The 18,725-nt window shown below is 39.6% G+C and overlaps 1 protein-coding gene across 1 annotated transcript in view; it reads left to right on the plus strand.

Moving 5' to 3' along the window:
- The window catches only part of LOC133224534 (EGF-like repeat and discoidin I-like domain-containing protein 3), a gene marked incomplete at its 5' end in the record, with an annotated part of 80,794 nt that extends 62,334 nt beyond the window's left edge, over positions 1-18,460 (plus strand). Inside the window, 2 exons of the mRNA XM_061376058.1 lie at positions 4,440-4,595; positions 16,979-18,460. Of these exons, the coding sequence (XP_061232042.1) occupies positions 4,440-4,595; positions 16,979-17,128 (306 nt within the window). The remainder of the gene's footprint in view (positions 1-4,439; positions 4,596-16,978) is intronic.
- Between the last annotated feature and the right edge of the window lie 265 nt (positions 18,461-18,725).

Genomic DNA, 18,725 nt, shown 5'->3' on the forward strand with positions numbered 1-18,725 from the left:
GTCCCAGAAAATGCCTGGAACTTAATTTGTTTCCACCAAGTATGTAGAAAAGGGAAAAGGAGTGGGAAAGAGATATTTGCAGAGTTGTGGTTGATATTTCATGGCACATCTACTCCACTTTTACTGAGCTTTCTGATATAACAGTGTCCTGCTTTCAGCTGGTAGTGCTGTGTTTTGGCTTTTGTCTGAGAATAATGCTGATAACACAGAGACGTTTTAGTTGTTGCTCAGAAATGCTTACCCTGATCAAAGGCTGTTTGGTCTCTCATGCTTTGCCATTGAGGAGAGGCACAAGAAGCCAGGAGGGAGCAGAAACAGGACAGCTCATCGGAACTAGCCAAAGGGGTATTCCATACCACAGCACATCTTGCCCTGTATATAAACTGGGGAGCTACCCAGAGAGGACCAATAACTGCTGGAGGGTCGGCTGGGTATCAGTGAGTGATGAGCAATGGTATTAGGCATCACTTGGTTTTCTTGGGTTTAATCATCTCTCTCTTTTCGTTGTTTCTATTTTCATCTTCATTATTGTGGTTGTCATTGTTATTTTGTTCTTGTTGTTATTATATTTAATTTTGATTAACTGTTCTTATCTCCAGCCATGGGTTTTACTTTTACCAGTTCTCCTCCCCATCCCACCAGGTGTGGGGGTATGTGAGTGAGCAGATGCGTGGTCCTTAGAGCAACTGGGGTTGCCCAAGTCAGTAGGTTGTGGTAGGCAGTGTATTGCCATGAGTCCAGAAGCAGTGCTCATGCACAGTGAATGCAAATGCAGTTGTACTGTTTGCAGATCCAAACTGGTTTATGGGGAGCTAACCCAAATGTCTAGAAGTGTCTCATGCCTAGGTTCCTGCTCCTGGGAGAAACGAATGTTGTGAGATAGAAGGTCTCTGTACATGGCAGGTCTCAAGGAGTTCTGATGGCCATATGAATAGTCATGGTGGCCATATCTGCATAGTCAGATCTTGAGAGCTGAGGTTTATTAGCTCTGTGCTGTTCAGAGCAGGGACAGAGCATGCATGTGACATTTCTGCTGATCAGGAAGACCTACTCACTCCACATTTAACTGCACACTGACACATAAGTTCATGCTGCACATCCATGAAGTGATTCATTAAAAATATTTCATACTCATGTCAGTTTATCCTTGTGCTTTTTCTTAAATTAATTCTCCTCCAAATCACACTGAATCGTCTTTAACATCTGAAGCAGGGTGGGAAGGGGAGTAGCTATAGCCCGAGAGAGTTCTTTCAGACACAAGATGTTAAACTGCTTTTTGATCAGCTGCTTGTAGAAATGTACATTAAACTGTAAACCATGGCTTTCCTTGTAGCCAGCTAATGATCCTATCAGTTGCAGGCTAATTGCCTCTACCTTGTTTTAAATTCTGCTGCATTGAAAAAGCCAAAGTCACATTCTGATCCTGTTAATCACATTCAGCTTTGAAGAGTATGTAGTGGTTGTGTATTAATTCAACTTCTCTCCTGGTAATTTGTTTGATAGGCTGTTACTTGCAGTCTATATTAACTGAATAAATGTGTTCTGCGTTCTGATAGGAAGTTATGAATTTCTTGTCCGCTATTTTAATGCAGATGTTTTGCCTAGAAATTGGTATAAATTCTTCTCACCTTTATGTTCTCAAGTACTTTCAGTAGGAAGAATGAAAAGCAAGGGTGTTAACCCTTTGTTGAAGGTAATTAAGCAACAGAGGGAAAGCTCTGTATTGATAGATTAGGCAATTTTTCTCGCCTGAAGGCTTATCAGCTTATGAATGACTATGTAAATAATATACTAAAGCATGAGAGAGAGATGCTGGTGCCGTACCCTTTTAGTCTTTTTCTTCATCTCCAGCAATACCTATTGTTTCTGTTGTCAAGACCTAGAACAGAATCTGTCTACTCATTATTCCTTTTTCCATTTCTTTTAATATAATGCACACAAATGCACACCCATATTCTACATAGTGCTATGTGAGTCTTTCAGAAAAAGACTGAACATATGCCAAATTACCTTTCAGCTTTCCACATCATTTTTCTGAACAAGAGTATAAGACCACTGGATATATCCTATAAACACAAAACATGTGCTTATAGGATAAATATAAAATAAACATGTTACTAGGATATTTTTATTAACATTGGATCTATGTGATAATAAAGATTCATTGTGATTTTTACCTTTGAAATCCCCTGAATTAATGAGATTTTTTTTTCTCCCTGTTCTGAATTTCAAAGAGGAATACTTTTGAGTGTCATGGCCATGTAAAATATTTGTGAAATCTTTTTAGATTACTTGAAACATTTTAAAAATAACTGGTTTTTGGAGGCATTTTTTGAAGTTAACAGGAGAGACATTGACTTCAAATATAAGAAGCGTTCTCCGCTAAAAAAGAGGTTACCCTGTAAAATGCTAATGTCAAAATTATTTATAAAGAGAATTTGAAGTTGACTCTGAAATGTTTAGTTCAAATGCTGCCTGAAAGTGTGGACCATTCCTTACCAGATCAGCCTTTTTGAAAAACAGACTATTCATTTAGACTCCAGAATGTTTGGAAGCAAGGTCTGGAGACCTGGTGTTTATTAATTTGTGAAACAAACACTAATCAGCAGCTTGCATTTCCAAGAGGCACATTTAGGCGATGGAAGGAAGTCTCCTTGCACTATTTGCAGGAGAAAGAAGTCCCTTCAAGCAGTCCACGAAAGCATCAAAATCAGACTGCTGTGCTGAGTAATCGTTTGTTTAGTCGCACAGTCTCACTCCATTGACCAAAATTGAAAACAAAAAGAGGTTTGCCTCCCAAGGATACTTCCCTCACGTGGCGGGGTGCTGCTCCTAGCAATACTGCTGCTATCAGATGGCAATAAATCAGTTCATTATGGTAGAACTAATGGCATCTTCCACTTACTGTCACAGTGTCTCAGTATTAAAGCTTTAGTTTGCTATCTGTCTTCAGATGTTGGGGGAGGGCTCTCCGTATTGCTTGTCTGCACTAAGAATTCATTTTCCCTCTTATAAATGTACGCTTACAATTTTCTGTTTTCTTTTTTATACACTCCAAACTGTAGTGTCTGTCTTTCTAAGGCACTGTTTTGGACTAGCTGACTTCTTATACTTGCATATTTTTCATTCTGTTCTCATGACTAACTTTTTATGCTTTGTATCACATCTGTTCTTCTGTCTTGACCCATATTTCAGTCAAAATCTAGTTTGCTCAGGTGGCCTCAGCTTCCCAGAATTGCAACACTGGATCTTCAGCATTTGATAAGTGAGAAATTCTATATTTCTTCACCTTCTCCTTTTAATTTCTTGCAGTAAAAACATCACTGATCTTCTCATGGAGTTCAGCACTCCTGTCATTTTACTGTAATATTTTTACTATTAGTTTCTCTTGTCTCATTTAACAGGCAATACTAAAAATGTCTACTGCTTCACAGCCATTTATTGTTTGAAGTAAATCTACCTTTTTATCTTCCTTTTTTGTTTTTCACCGGCTTGGCACATTGCTGGAGAGCACAGGAGCACAGAATTAAACCTCAATTTTACCTTCACATTTCAAGAAAATGTCAATTTTAACAGGGAATTCAGCTCCTCCATTCTTCCTCTAAAAATATATTATTAGGTCAATTTAATTCTGTTACTGTATTCTGTTCCTTGATCATTTTAATCCAAGGCATCTGGCCCAAATCTTTTATATTCGGTGTCAGGTTCCGGTTCAAAAGAACTGATCTCAGAGGTGCTGACCCATGTGAAAGCCACTTGAAAACTCAGATTTTCTTAGGCTTTAAGATTCCTGCCTTGCTTTTTTAAGTCTTGTGCTAAGATTATACAAATAAAAAAGAAAATCAAGAAATGTAAAAGTTAGAGCTTTAGAGGTAGAAAAAGAAATAAAGGCTTGAAGAGAGAAGAAAAGTTCAGCAGGAAAAGAAGTGTGAAAGCAGATGTTTTGAATGACTTGGTAAAGCACAAGCTCTGTTATTGCAAAGGAAATTGAAAGGTGCTTGGGGAAGCAGCCTCTGACATACTTTGTCTCAGTATTCTGATTGTTCTGATTATTAAGAGCACATGGGAACACTTTTTGGCTGCGGATTATTTGCACTGGAGACTGCTATTTTGTTGGGGTAGTGTCTGACACCTCACACCCACACCTCATACCATAGATAGTGGTACAAGGTTATCCCTGTTGTGCCATTAGGTGGTATAAACCATGAGTAACAAACAGAAAAGTAATGCAAGTTGACTAGAGCTTGCAGAAGGGCATGATTCCAAAACAGTGCATAGTCACATTTTGGATTGGGTCCTCTTCCACCATGAACTAAGGGGCTTCAAAAAATGTGTGACATGCTGCACCATTTTGTTTTGGTGTGATGTGAGGTCAGACTGCAAAGTGAAACTGAAACTAATTACATTCTTCTGGTTTATTTCTGTCCTGTTCTGTTCAGGTTGACCTGCTTGCCCCTACAAAAATCACTGGCATAATTACCCAAGGAGCTAAAGATTTTGGTCACGTCCAATTTGTGGGGTCCTACAAGCTTGCTTACAGTAATGATGGGGAGAACTGGATCGTATACCAAGATGACAAACAAAAGAAGGATAAGGTAAAAAAATAGAAGATTGATATTTCAGTTGCATTACTACAGAGGTCTACATCTGTAATGACGCCAGTGCTGTAAGACTGTAGATTATTGCATGCTGCCTGTTTCATAGGGTTCCATATGTGTGGAATCACACAGATAAAAGTCAAGGTGAATGAAAGAGAGTCATATAACACAATGACATTCACAGTGCTGTAATACCATACCTATCAATGCAGTGCACCTGATTTAACACTATTAAATATGGGACATAAAACTTCATAGTTTTCCTTTTATTGGAATTGCTTCTTCCTTTAACTCCAGGGGAGAAGGTATATAAATAACAGTTTATTTGTATATTCAAGATCTATGTCTCTGTATTTTAATAAGTATGCATTATTTTCTGAGTTTTCTTTAAAGCACATCTTTAGGATACCTCATTACCTAGCCATTTTGGCTTCATTTTTAAGTGGAAATTAATCATTGGGTTTCAAATACCCAATGGAAAGATTATTGGTTTATTGCGCTATTAAATGAGCACAAAACATAAAAAAATTGTCAACTTTTTTTGCAAATGTTTAATGAGAGGCATAGAGAAAGTATAGGTTTGCTAATTGATTTACCTGCAAGCATTTAACTTCTCTTGTCATTTAGGATATTATACCTTTCCTTTAAACTGTATTAGACTTTTATACACCTGAATTCATAGTATCATCTCTTAAGAAAGGGATTACAGCATATGCATTGCTTAAGGGAAACATTAAGAAAGCTGACAAAATGTGAATTATTTATTAAATGTCTTAGTGGGATTTTGTCTGATTGAAACAAAAGATACATTAATAAAAATAACAGATGGCTGATAGGTCTGATGCTGCATCTCTCAAACACGGTGTTTTTAACAGGATGATGAATGTTCCCACTTGTCCTTACTTTTCTTAAAGTAAACAAAAATTCTTCAGTAAAATTTCATACCCTCCGTATAGGTCAGTTATTTATTTTTTTTCTGAGTAATAAGGAAGCTTTTGATATGTATTGATCTGTGTTGTGTGGGTACAGGTAGATCTATTGATGAAGGGTTAGGCAGCTGCATCCCTTACATTTTGATGATTTTAAGTGATTGATCAAATGTACACCCATTATTTTTAGGGGAAAGTGTTCTAAATTACTGGATTAAATATGTACATAGCTGGATGTGTGTGTTTGCATAGAAGTGTTATGTTTGTAAGATTGTTATCCAGAGATGATGCTGTAAAGTCCCAGTCTTAAAACCCAAATGGCAGTTTACTGAGGTTTTATCTTGCTCTGAGATTTTTGCCTACTAAACTCTAAAGTACTTTAGATAGGGAAAACAATATCAGTTGCTTTAGCCATCCAACTGAAAAGGTCCTGACACCAGTGATTATGGATGTATCTTGTATAACTGGTTGTCACATAAAAATTGGAAACAACTCACCTTTTGTAGATGTAACATAAATGCATTCAATACAAATGACAGATAGTCACTTCAGTACTTTGCACACATCCCATTGTAAGTCCCTGGCATTTAAAAACAGAAGCAAAAGGTCTGCTGTGAAATGAATGTTTTCTCCAAGCCAAGCTTGTATTAGCAATCTGTTTCATTCAAGTTACTAAAATAGGGAATATGCGTTCAAGTCTTTAGTGAGGAACACAGCAGCAGTCACAAACAGATCTAAAATAAAATGCACTCTGACTTAACAGCACTCTTATAAATGGCAATGGCGAATGTTATAAACAGTCTACACTTGTTTATAACATTTGCCAAGGCGATCAAGTTCTTCTCACTTTCACCATCAGCTGGATTGTTATTTGCTATATACATATTCTATGACAAACAATGGAAAACTCTTAATCATTGTCTTATTAAAACATCTCACATGCCGTACTAATTAACATCCCTAAGAATAGTTGCATATTATTATGATTCTGTAAAAAATAAAGAACAGTTAAAAGTAGAATGTGATCAAATACACTTAGCTGGAAATTAGAAGTAACAACTTGTGAATTTAAATGTGTACAAAATAAACAAGATACTCAATACAAGGCTAGATCTCATCCTGTGATAAACAAACATTAGTCCAAACTGTACTGTGACACAGTTCTGGAAACGTCAAAGTCTTACAGCAGGATCTGACATTCCAGAAATGCTAGCTGTCTGTCAGCTTGGCAAAACTTTATAGGAGGTAGGGCTAGAAAGGATCTCAAGACAGCATCTAGACGCATTATTTGTTGACCTTTGTAGAGACTGTGCTCTTCTCTTTCCATCCCCTCTGAGGTATCCTCAGCAGGATATGAGATCGAACAAGCCCCAGGTCCCATCCTGCCACCCTAGGAGTAGGCTCAACAGTTCATTTTCAGAACTAAAGCTTAATTCACTCACCTGTCTTTCACCTCATACAATGATCGTACCCTGCACCATTCTCCATCAGATTATTATTTAACAGCTGGGGATGAAAAGTCTATACTCCCATGTTTAATATTGTTAAAAGTGGAAAGATCGCTTATCGCCATCCCAGCAACACACCTGACTGTCCTCACAGGCAAAAAGAAGTGTTATCTTAATCTTTTCAGTTTGTTTGTTTGAAGTACGTTAAGCGATTTCTTCTTGGAAAAAGAAAGAAAAAACAAAAACAACAATTATCTACTCTTGCAGTCTTTCCTCAAAGTGTATGGTTTCTCAACCTCGGATCAGTCTTCCGTGTTCTTCTTGGATGAGCCCTTCCTGAAGTGTGGTTTCCAAAACTTGCTATAGTGTTGCAATCTTTAGCACAGAACTAGTGCCTGTTCCATTATTCTGGATATTCTACCTGTGACATTGATTATGACTTCCTAAGGTTTGGCTTGCTAGTCATTGTTATTAAATTGCACCATTGATCTCATTTTGTAAAGACCACCCTGAACTTTGATACTGCCTTTCGAAATGGGAAAATCTTGGCCACATCTTCACTTCTAACAAGCAAATTTATTTCCATCATCTATTTTATTACTGTGAATACACAAATTGCACTCGCCCAGTAAAAGCTTACAGTTTGACACCAAACCCTTCATCACTGCTCCAGCTAGGCATGTGTTGATCCAGTGTATTCTGGTGGCAGTTGTCCACACTGGATATGTATAGAACCAGAAATACTGGCTACACTCTAGCCTGTGCAGTGGGACAAAAATATATATGAAAAATAAAAACAGCCTAAGAAAAGCCATGATGTATCTTACTTATAGCGAGCAGAATTAAAATAGCATCACTGGTCCTGTCTGATAGTGACAACTTTGCACAGGATCTGCAACAATTTCCTCAGTTTAAGTCATGATACAAGATTTGGCCCAAAATGCAAGAACACTGCAGAAGAAAATGTGTTTTCACAACAAAGTGAAACTTTGTTTCTTCTGTCTGTATCAGGAGATACAGAAAAGAGATGAAAGACACACACTGGCAACTATCAACAGTGGCAAGCATAAATTATTCATAATTTACCCTCATTCATTCTATTTATTAACTGAACATCTTGATTTCTTCTGCCAATTATAGAACACCATAGATTCCTTATTTCCTCTGCAGGTGATTTAGTCATCCTATACTCATCCTGTGATCCTTGTGCAATCATCCAATAAGTTAGGAGAAAGATTGTTCTCAAAATTTTAAGGAAAAGGAAGACAGGATAAAAGAAAAATAACTAAAGTCAGCAGAAAATATGCCATTTTGCATTCTGGAAAAGCAAACATAAAAAGAACGTCTCAGACGCAGAAATTATGGACATATTGGTAGGCTGGTAATAGTGATTTGCAGATGAATATTGTGACTTTATTTGATGTAAGAGCTAAAAGCTCTGTTCTGATTCCTCCATCTCACTATTCAGCAGTTTACAGAGTGAGTCCTAATGTATCAGCTGATCTCAGTGAACTCCTGAAGCTATTCCCTTCTGCCTTTTCATTTGGAAAATTACTTCACTGAGGAAAAGATATTGGTATCTTCTGTTCACAAGTGCACTATGTGCAGCCTGTATCTTTGACCATTCTGCTACAAAATAGTCATTTCAAACAGAAGGAAATGTGGTGCTGTTTTCTTCTTTGCACCATTGCAAATGGAGAAGCTGTTCCAAGAAGAGTGGCTCCTGCAGCTCCTGTTTGGCTTCTGTTATTTTAACAGCCATCATTTGAATTCATATCTGTGCTGAACTTCTAGGAATGCAGATGAATGGGGAGAGGAGGGGAGGGAAATGCGTCTTTAAAATGTCTCTTTCATTTTAAACAGTTTGAATGAACTGCCTGAAAAATATGAAAGCTTTTTCTCTTGCCTTCAAGAACCAAAATAAATTCCATTGCGGACTGTCAAGTAGGAAGAAAGTGTATTTTAGAAAAAAGGACCAGAGCTAATAGCTATCTAGTTTTTCTCAACTAGAGGTCAGTAGCTCACTATGCCTCTAAACCTAAGAACATACAAACCAAATCTGACCCTTTTTTTTCTTTTTAATCTGTTTCCACATGTTTTATAAATTGCATGGTCTGCTGTAGGTAACTCAAGGCCAGCTGCAGTGTCAAATGGCATTTTAGAGGCCATTTTTTAAAATAAGAGGAGAACATTTGGAAGCAGCCTAGAGAAGGCCATCAGTCTGCAGCACTGTCAGTCACTATTAGCCACAGCAGTGCAATTAATGGTAGATAGACAATGTCTGGTATGCAAATGGACACTGGATTTGTGCACAAAAGATGAACTAGTTGTAAGTTATATTCTTTGCATACATAGTTAGTTGCCACAGCAACAGAAGACAGGAACCTACTTAAAAATGAAAAGTTAGATCATGTCAGGTTAAAAATCTTTCTGCTAGGTTTGTGAATGGTTTTTGTGTGCTGTGTTTAATTACTACAGTGGCTGGTTTGCATTGATAGATTCAGCTCCTGCATGTAGTCCACATACTTTGCACAGCCAAAGAACTTTCTTTAGTAATGTTATTTAAATTATTATAATTTAATGCTATTACTTAAAATAATATTTCTGATCTAACAGTATTTTTTTTATGCACTGGTTTAAATTATGAGTGACTTCTGTTACTTTCAACTGAGTTAACGTGATCTGTGTGAGATTAAGATCTAGGTACGCTCATTCCAGATTGTGCCTCCAGCACATATATCCCTTCCCCTTTTACCACACTAAGATCTGAAGGAAGACAACATGTTCATATTAACAGTCTTTGGCTTGAATTTCCAGAAGCACCTCTGGAGGGAAGTTGGTCTTCAGAATATTTGTCTTTTTGCTTGGCTTTGAATCTCTATCATAAAGCACCTACAAACTATGTACAGTGGAGTAAAATCTTACTTTAGTAGCATCAGTAGACAGATCGAGAGTTAAAAATAACAAGAATGTGATAGTAAGTTTCACAAGTTTAAAAGATTTCTGTGTCTGGTGTCTATTCTGAACTTGAAGAAATAATAAAGTTCATGTAATATAAATTCTTATTCATGTATTACAGAGACGGAAAAGGCAGTCCTTCTCCTGGCACAGGACTCTTTTCCACAGCTAACAATTATATGCCAACCAACTCCTGTCATCAGCCAGTCAGGGGAAAAGTGTTTGATGAAGAAGAAAGGAAGATGACCAAGATCAAGAGTAGAAAATTCACACCCAGAGACTTTATGCATTCCAACTGAAAAGAAAGAATATCTTTTTTCTAAATCACTCCAAAAGCATATGTGCACACACACGTGTGTACATTAAAAACACCTCCACAGCCTTTTGTAATGGAAAGCATCACAGTATCACAGTATCACAGTAGGTTAGAGATTGGAAGGGACCTCAAAAGATCATCTAGTCCAATCCCCCTGCCGGAGCAGGAACACCTAGATAAGGTTACACAGGAACGTGTCCAGGCGGGTTTTGAATGTCTCCAAAGAAGGAGATTCCACAACCTCCCTGAGCAGCCTGTTCCAGTGTTCCGTCACCCTCACTGAGAAGAAGTTTCTTCTCAGGTTTAAGTGGAACCTCTTGTGCTCCAATTTGTACCCATTACCCCTTGTCCTTTCATTGTTTGCCACTGAGAAGAGCCTGGCTCCATCTTCGTGACACTCCCCCTTTATATATTTATATACACTAATAAGGTCACCCCTCAATCTCCTCTTCTCCAAACTATAGAGACCCAGCTCCCTCAGTCTTTCCTCATAAGGGAGATGCTCCACTCCCTTAATCATCTTAGTTGCCCTGCGCTGGACTCTCTCCAGCAGGTCCCTGTCCTTTTTAAACTGAGGGGCCCAGAACTGGACACAATATTCCAGATGAGGTCTCACCAGGGCAGAGTAGAGGGGAAGGAGGACCTCTCTCGACCTACTAACCACCCCCCTTCTAATACAACCCAGGATGCCATTGGCCTTCTTGGCCACAAGGGCACAGTGTCGGCTCATGGTCACCCTGTCGTCCACCAGGACCCCCAGGTCCCTCTCCCCTACACTGCTCTCTAACAGGTCGTTCCCCAGCCTATACTGGAACCTGGGGTTGTTCCTGCCCAGATGCAGGACTCTACACTTTCCCTTGTTATATTTCATCAAGTTATTCCCCGCCCAGCTCTCCAGCCTGTCCAGGTCCCTCTGGATGGCAGCACAGCCTTCTGGCGTGTCAGCCACCCCTCCCAGCTTAGTGTCATCAGCAAACTTGCTGATAGTACACTCAATTCCCTCATCTAAATCGTTGATGAATATATTAAATAATACTGGTCCCAGTACCAACCCTTGAGGCACTCCACTAGATACAGGCCTCCAACTAGACTCCGCCCCATAGACTACAACTCTCTGGCTTCTCTCCTTCAGCCAGTTCACAGTCCACCTCACTACCCGATCATCCAGACCACACTTCCTCAATTTAGCCGCAAGGATGCTGTGGGAGACTGTGTCAAACGCTTTGCTGAAGTCGAGGTAGACCACATCCACCGCTCTACCATCATCCATCCACCGTGTTATTTCCTCATAAAAGGCTACGAGATTGGTCAAGCACGACTTCCCCTTCGTGAAGCCCTGTTGACTGCCCCTCATAACCCTCTTATCCTTGATATGCCTTAAGATGGCACCAAGGATAAGGTGTTCCATCACTTTCCCAGGAATGGAGGTGAGGCTAACTGGTCTATAGTTACCCGGGTCCTCCTTCTTGCCCTTTTTGAAGACAGGAGTGACATTTGCTTTCCTCCAGTCCTCAGGCACCTCTCCCGTTTCCCAAGACTTGGTAAAGAAGATGGAGAGCGGTCTAGCAATGACCTCAGCCAGTTCCCTCAGCACCCGCGGGTGCATCCCATCTGGACCCATGGATTTATGGATATCCAGATTGCTCAACTGGTCTTTAACCCATTCCTCATCGACTAAGGCAGACCGCTCTGTTGACCTATCTTCATCCGGGGTCTCAGCGGTACAGGGCTCTTCAGGACTGCCTCCAGCAGAGTAGACAGAGACAAAGAAGTCATTCAGTAACTCTGCCATCTCTGTATCTTCTGTCACCAGGGCACCCGTCCCGTTCATCAGCGGGCCTACATTGCCTCTGGTGTTAGTTTTACCTGCCATGTATTTGAAAAAGCTCTTTCTGCTGTCCTTGACCCCTCTCGCCAGCTTTAATTCCAAGGAGGCCTTAGCCATCCTAGCAGCTTTCCTACATCCTCTAGCAGCAGCCTTATATTCTTCCCAAGTGACCAGCCCTTCTTTCCATGACCTGTAAACTCTCCTCTTCCACTTGAGCATACCGAGCAATTCCCTATTTAGCCATGCAAGCATCTTCCAAAAGGATGCAGTATGCATCTTTCACTTGTCTTTTAGCTAGCGTTGTTCACTTGTAACTCTTCATGGTGAAAGTTTACTCCATCAAGAGCCAAAAACTTGTAAACAGGCTGTTCCAAGTCTGTAAATTACCTCTGTTTGCTTAAGCAAGTCTTCTTCAGTGAATAGTAATAAAGAAATAAAATGTTTTCAAGATAAAGGAATATGGCTGTCAAAAATAATTTTCTTCTTTTTAGATTTGAGATTAATTTTAGATTTTAAATTATATGTCAAAAGAGTGAGATGTTCTGCATTGAAACAAACTCCAAACAGAAGACAGGTATAACTGTTTCTAGGTATAGCTCTATATAAGCAGGATTAGCTGCTCTATGAAATCGCGTGTTCAAAATAAAAAGTATGGTTAAGGTACAGCAGACAACATAATGACTTCACCATCTAAAGCTTGACTATTAAAGTCTCGGCTCTCAGCCATTATCAAATATCAGGAACCAATAATGCTATGGCTGATGCAGATTTTTCATGTAGTTAAAGTTTCTGTGAGACATGAGATCCAGAAAGATTCTCTGTAGAGAATCAGACTCCTGAATTTTTGTCCTTGTGCATATCCAGTGACACAGCACCACAATCTTACTACAACTGCCAGTTAATGAGTCCTGTGGATGTGCCCTAAAGCCTGATTTCCAGCTCTGTGTTTGGAGCAAAGCAAACAGCAGTGGTAATAGGTTATTCTTCAGATGTTTCTCATAACTTACTATGTTGTAAAACATAAAATAGTTTTCTTTTTAAAATATAAATCAACTTACATTGCCATTACTTGAATTTGCTGCATATGCCATGAAACAGTCCTATTTAAAAATCGTAGTGAATGCTTGAAGCAACATTGCTTGCTCCAAAAATTGCTTGTTGGACACAATTATAAGGAAGACTTTCTAATATTTTGAAACATATTTTTGGCAGGGAATACCAGTTCACATTTTCCAGGTTTTGATTCTCTTTTGCATGAACTGATCATAAAATAAGTTACCATATTTAAAAGCCGAACAGCATGAATTTTTCTACTGGTTTTTCTTTTAATAGCAGCTGTAAGAGCTTAAAGATACAGAGGAGTGGCACATATGTGCGTGAGGCGTGCATGTGTAAAATTGCTGAATCTGTTGGGTAAATGTTTTAGTAAGTTACACTTTTTGAGTGCAGACATACATAAATAGATATAACCACTGTATGGCCCTACATGTAGCAGAGGACTAGAGAAGATGCCTAGTGAAGAAAGACACGTAAGTCTGTTGTTCTTCCCTAGTGTAGTTCCCCAGGGTCTTGCTTTCTTCTACCTGATTCTCTAATAGTCAGTGTTGATTTTACTTGTAACACTTCCTTAGCAGTAATTACAGGCTGTGGAATAGAAGCTTTCCAATACCTGCAAGAAACCTGTCTTGGACAAGGGCCTGTAGCAAAAGGACAAGGGGGAATGGCTTTAACCTGACAGAGGGGAGACTGAGATGAGCTCTTAGGCAGAAGTTCTTCCCTGTGAGGGTGGCGAGGTCCTGGCACAGGTTGCCCAGAGAAGCTGTGGCTGCCCCATCCCTGGCAGTGCTCAAGGCCAGGTTGGATGGGGCTTGGAGCAACTTAGTCTAGTGGGAGGTGTCCTTGCCTGTGAAAGGGGGTTGGAACTGGATGAGGTCCTTTCCAATCCAAACCAGGCTGTGATTCTAAGAAGCTGTGCCACAGTTCAGTTATGTGTTGTATGGGACACTGTGGCCTTTAAGGCGGCTCAGGACAAACCTGTTTTCATTCCTTGTCCCCTCTTGGCAATACTGCTCACTATTGATTTTCTCCATGGTACTTACAGTTTGCCACATCTCTGTCCTTCCAAGATGAAGAGACTTAGTCTGTTTAATAATGTTCAAAGGACATTCTTCCATGCTTGTGGCTATCTTGCTGCTTCACTCTGTATATCTGCTGTTTGAGATAAGGTAGGACCAGATCTGCACCCACCCAGAACTCATGATATGCACTGGCATTATGCACTAGACATGTTAACAACTTACACTGTGCTCTTTATCCCTTGACCACTAATCAGCTTGGGGTTTACTGTCATTATGCATTTTTTCATCTGAAAAATTACACAGAACTCCAACATCATCTTCTTGAATGCTAATAAATCATAACAGTGCTCAGAGGTGCTGATTACTGAAACAAACTCCTCAGAAACAAGTGTGAGGCATGGTCATTTATGGTAGGAGGGTGCCATCTCTTCAAGGACTTTTAATTGCTTAGGTGTTTCATTTAGTATTGACTATTTGGGCATAAAGCAGCATTTAATTAAAGAAAAATTACTTTCAGCTACAGAAATAGCTCTTTTGTAGTGGTAAGTCAGATGTACAGCTTTCATCCCTTGTCTTCTCTGCTCTTTCCAAGTTTCTTGACTCCAACTTAGGCTACAAAACCAAAGAGTGACAAAAAATGTAATTTTTCCCCATAAGAAACTTGACATGGATTCACAGCAAAATTTGCTCTTAGAATGTTGTATTTCGTGCAGGTCACATTTGTGGGTGCTCACAAAGCTTCCCTCACTTTCTCGTAACTTTATTTCCCCACACCCCTTTTTCTGATCTAAGACATTTAGTTAATTTCCTAAAACTGGATCTTGAATTTTGAGGGAAAGTAGATTTCTGATTTGCCTGAATTAACCTCTGAAGGAGATGAGTTTTACTTCAAGTGCTAACGAAATCATGTAGGAATTAGAAATAAAATTTAATTCTTGTTTTCCTGTTGTAAGTAAATGGCATAATCCCACCTTCTTCAGATGTGTTTGGTGGTTGGTTTATCCATTTCACGTAGCTGTGTGCAGATACATGTACTGGGGCTATATAATGGTTCTTCTAGTAAACAATGTTTCTTATTCTAAGCCTGCATTTAAATGTTATCTTTGAAGTACATCTTAGTAGGGTAAATAAAATAAGGATGAAGAGAATTTTCCAGTAGTTTTGCAGCAAGAATTGTCTGCAGTTCTGCATTGCTTATCATCTTGCTTGGTATAAAATAAAAGTAAAAATCAAGAAATACATTGCAGGCATGCGCAAGGAATCAAATGAAAATATCCCTTTCCTAACTGCATATTGTAGCTTGGGGGATTCCACTATGTAATTTTAATAATGAGTTTTCCTGCCTTGATGAAAACCCAAATTCAGGCACAATCTTCTTAGCCCAAGCTCCAGTTGATTTATGTAATCAACACGGTACTTGGGCAACAAACATGTTTTCCAGTGGTAAATACATTTTTTCCTTAGGCTCATAACACTTGTTTCTGTGGTCAGCCTGTCTGCAATTTTCTCTGTCTTAACTCCTGATTGCTTCAGTGCTCCAGCCTCTGTGTTAGCATGATGCCAGACAAGAAAGAAAATTTATCACCTGTAGAAAAGCATCACTTGTGGAGGATACATGCTTTGTTCAAGATGCCAAATTGATTGCACTTGAAGAAGCTTTCAAAATTCAAAGAAATTGTGCAGCATAGAGACCAAAAAGTCACGATTTTCAAGAAGCCATCAAATCCAGTTTTTACAAGTGAGAAGTGAATTAGCTGACATTTGAAGAGAATGAAAATTTCCCATAAAAGCCTGAAAATATCCCAAGGGAATAATATGAGCATTTTGCCAAAAGGGGTTGACGTGGCCTTTGAGTTTAAATAGTGGGGGAAAATCTGGTCTTGTTTTAACACAGGCAAAAGTTCAGGATCGTAGTTATCTACTGGCTAACACCTACTAGTGGAAATAAGATCATAACATGCACTATACTGTGCTAGGGTTTTTTAATCTGGTTACAAACCGGTGCCCTTAGTTCACGTGCTTACTTTTGTTTGACACAAGAAGATAGCATCCTTGAGAATCACTAACTTTACAAGGCCTTCTACAGTTGCATCCAAGCTGCATTCATAAATGATACAAAAAAAAAAATCCACTTAACTTTAATTATTAATGTTATTTTCTTGGAAACAATAACAGCATCTCCTGGGATTAATTCAACGTGATGCAAATGTTAAGTAAAAAGACATTTGATTTTTTTAAATGTTAATGATTTCTATGTAACTTTTAGAATGAAGCCCTGGGTGTTGGCAGAACAGCAGGTTAAGTTTTGAGCCAAAGGCTAAACCTGTACCAGGACTGAGCATGCCACACTCATACCTAGTTCTGAGGTCCCTAGCATGCAGTGAAATCCCGAGGCCTTGGCAAAGGCAAGTGCTTTTAACAGCATCAGTTGTGTGCCCAGATAGTCAGGGGATATAGTGATAGGACAAGGGGTAATGCCTTTAAACATAAAATGGGAGATTTAGGTTAGATATAAGGAAGAAGTTCTTTAGCGTGAAAATGAGGCATTGGAATAGGTTGCCCAAGGAAGCTGTGGCTTCCCCATCCCTGGCAGTGTTCAAGGCCAGAGTTGATGGGGCCTGGAGCAACCTGGTCTAGTGGAAGGTGTCCCTGCCGTGGCAGGAGGTTGGAACTGGATGAACTTTAAGGTCCCTTCCAACCCAAACTGTTCAAAGATTCTGTGATCAAAATTTGGCATGGAGAGGTGCCTGGGAACATCAGGTGTGTATCACATTTGTTCCTTAAGCCACACAGTCTTAAATCTTCTTGCTACTTGCCCTTCAGGTGTTCCAGGGAAATTTTGACAACGACACACACCGTAAGAACGTCATCGACCCTCCAATCTATGCCCGGCACATCCGCATCCTTCCGTGGTCATGGTACGGCAGGATCACCCTGCGGTCAGAGCTGCTGGGCTGCACAGCGGAGGACTGAGGCAGACCTCTGCATCTCTCGGTGTAGCTCAAGTCCCTTCGCAGAAGAAACTCTGCAAAGCCTGTAGGATGCTGAGTGGGTTTTTCATGAACAAGTGCACATTTTATGGTAGGCTGCTAACTGTCTTTCGCAAGGAGGTCTAAGCCTGCTCTTTAAATGATCCAATCCAATTTTGTCCTTGAAATATGTTAGTGTTGTCCCTTCTGCTGTGGAATTATCCTTCTAGTTCTCCTTTGAGTTGTTCTGACTAGTTGAAGCGTTTTAAGGACAAACAGCAGCATCCTTTTTACAAGGGAAGAGAAATAGCATGACAAAGCTCATTTGCAGCTTTAGAATCATTGGGCTGACAAGTTCTCCATAAATCATACTGTCATCTTACTTGCAAAAAGTGATACTGCAGCTTTTAGCAATAAGTTTACTTGGGGATGACTGCGTTATAGTAATTGTGCCTATCAAACACTGTTGGTATTTATGACATATATTTGGAAGGTATTCTGTGGTACTGTAAAACATAGTACCTGTGATATTACAAGGTAGCTTTCATTACTTTCATCTGAACAGAGTCTGTGTACCTAAAGGATTTTCCTGACTAACCCCCTGTTTCGTCTCTGTTTTGCATGCTTATAGACATGACCTCCACCTTTTTTGTTTTGTAACACCACACTGATATTATTTTTCCTTGAAAGAGGTGAACTGTTTGCATATGGAAAAAAATAATCTGCTTATCAGTATATTATGAAGTTAACGGATTTGCCAAAGTTTATTAATTCTGCTTGAGGTGCATTTTTTGAAGGAGGCTGAAATGAGACACCAGGGAACTAGTGGTATCTCATCTGAAGTACCCACACTTAACCCACCTTTGTAAAGGCACTCAGAACACCAGAATTCCTGAGCCTGTTTCCTGACTTGCCCAGGGTTAAGCACACAACCATAGACAGACCTGCTTGCCCAATTACTTTTTTCAGAAACCTCCTCAGTTTCTGTGAGGAGGTGAACATGAAGCAAGCAGGTACTAAAAGACACACAGGAGGAATCACACCCTTAACTGCCAGGAAGCCCTCTCTGGGGGTTCTTATGGTGGTGCCCCCAGCCTTCTTCCTAGGCATGAAGGCAAGAGGTGCCATAGGAGTTCATCAAAGCTGGGCACTCATCACCCTTCACTCCCAACTACATCTCTTAATACATATGCCAGTGAGCCACAAAAGGGTTGATTTTTACCATGTCTCATCTACAGAAATGCTTTATACATGCTATGTGTTTGGCTATGTGCTTATGCTAGCCAGCATTGGACCCCAGCTTAAGAAGTAGGTTTTAGTAGGAAAAATGGAGCAGTAGGGGGGACATTCCCCCACACGTCTCAGTTTCCCCTGTTGATGGAAGTAACATTATGAACCTTTGCGGAGCACTCCAAGTTCTTTTAAATAAAGTGCTTTGTGACTATGTTAGAGTAGCACCCAAGTCTAAAAAAATCCCAGGACAAGGAATGAGGGGACACTTTATCTGTTACCTGAAATAACAGCATTTGGGATTACTGCCACCCTTTTGATTTCATAACATGCTGATGTAGGGAGAAAGAAAGAAATATACAGCTGCATGT

The sequence above is a fragment of the Neopsephotus bourkii genome, unplaced genomic scaffold (assembly GCF_033783945.1).
Source record: "Neopsephotus bourkii isolate Nb327-2 ecotype Australia unplaced genomic scaffold, CSIRO-AGI_Nbou_v1 NB_1691, whole genome shotgun sequence".
In the NCBI taxonomy this organism is placed as follows: domain Eukaryota; kingdom Metazoa; phylum Chordata; class Aves; order Psittaciformes; family Psittacidae; genus Neopsephotus; species Neopsephotus bourkii.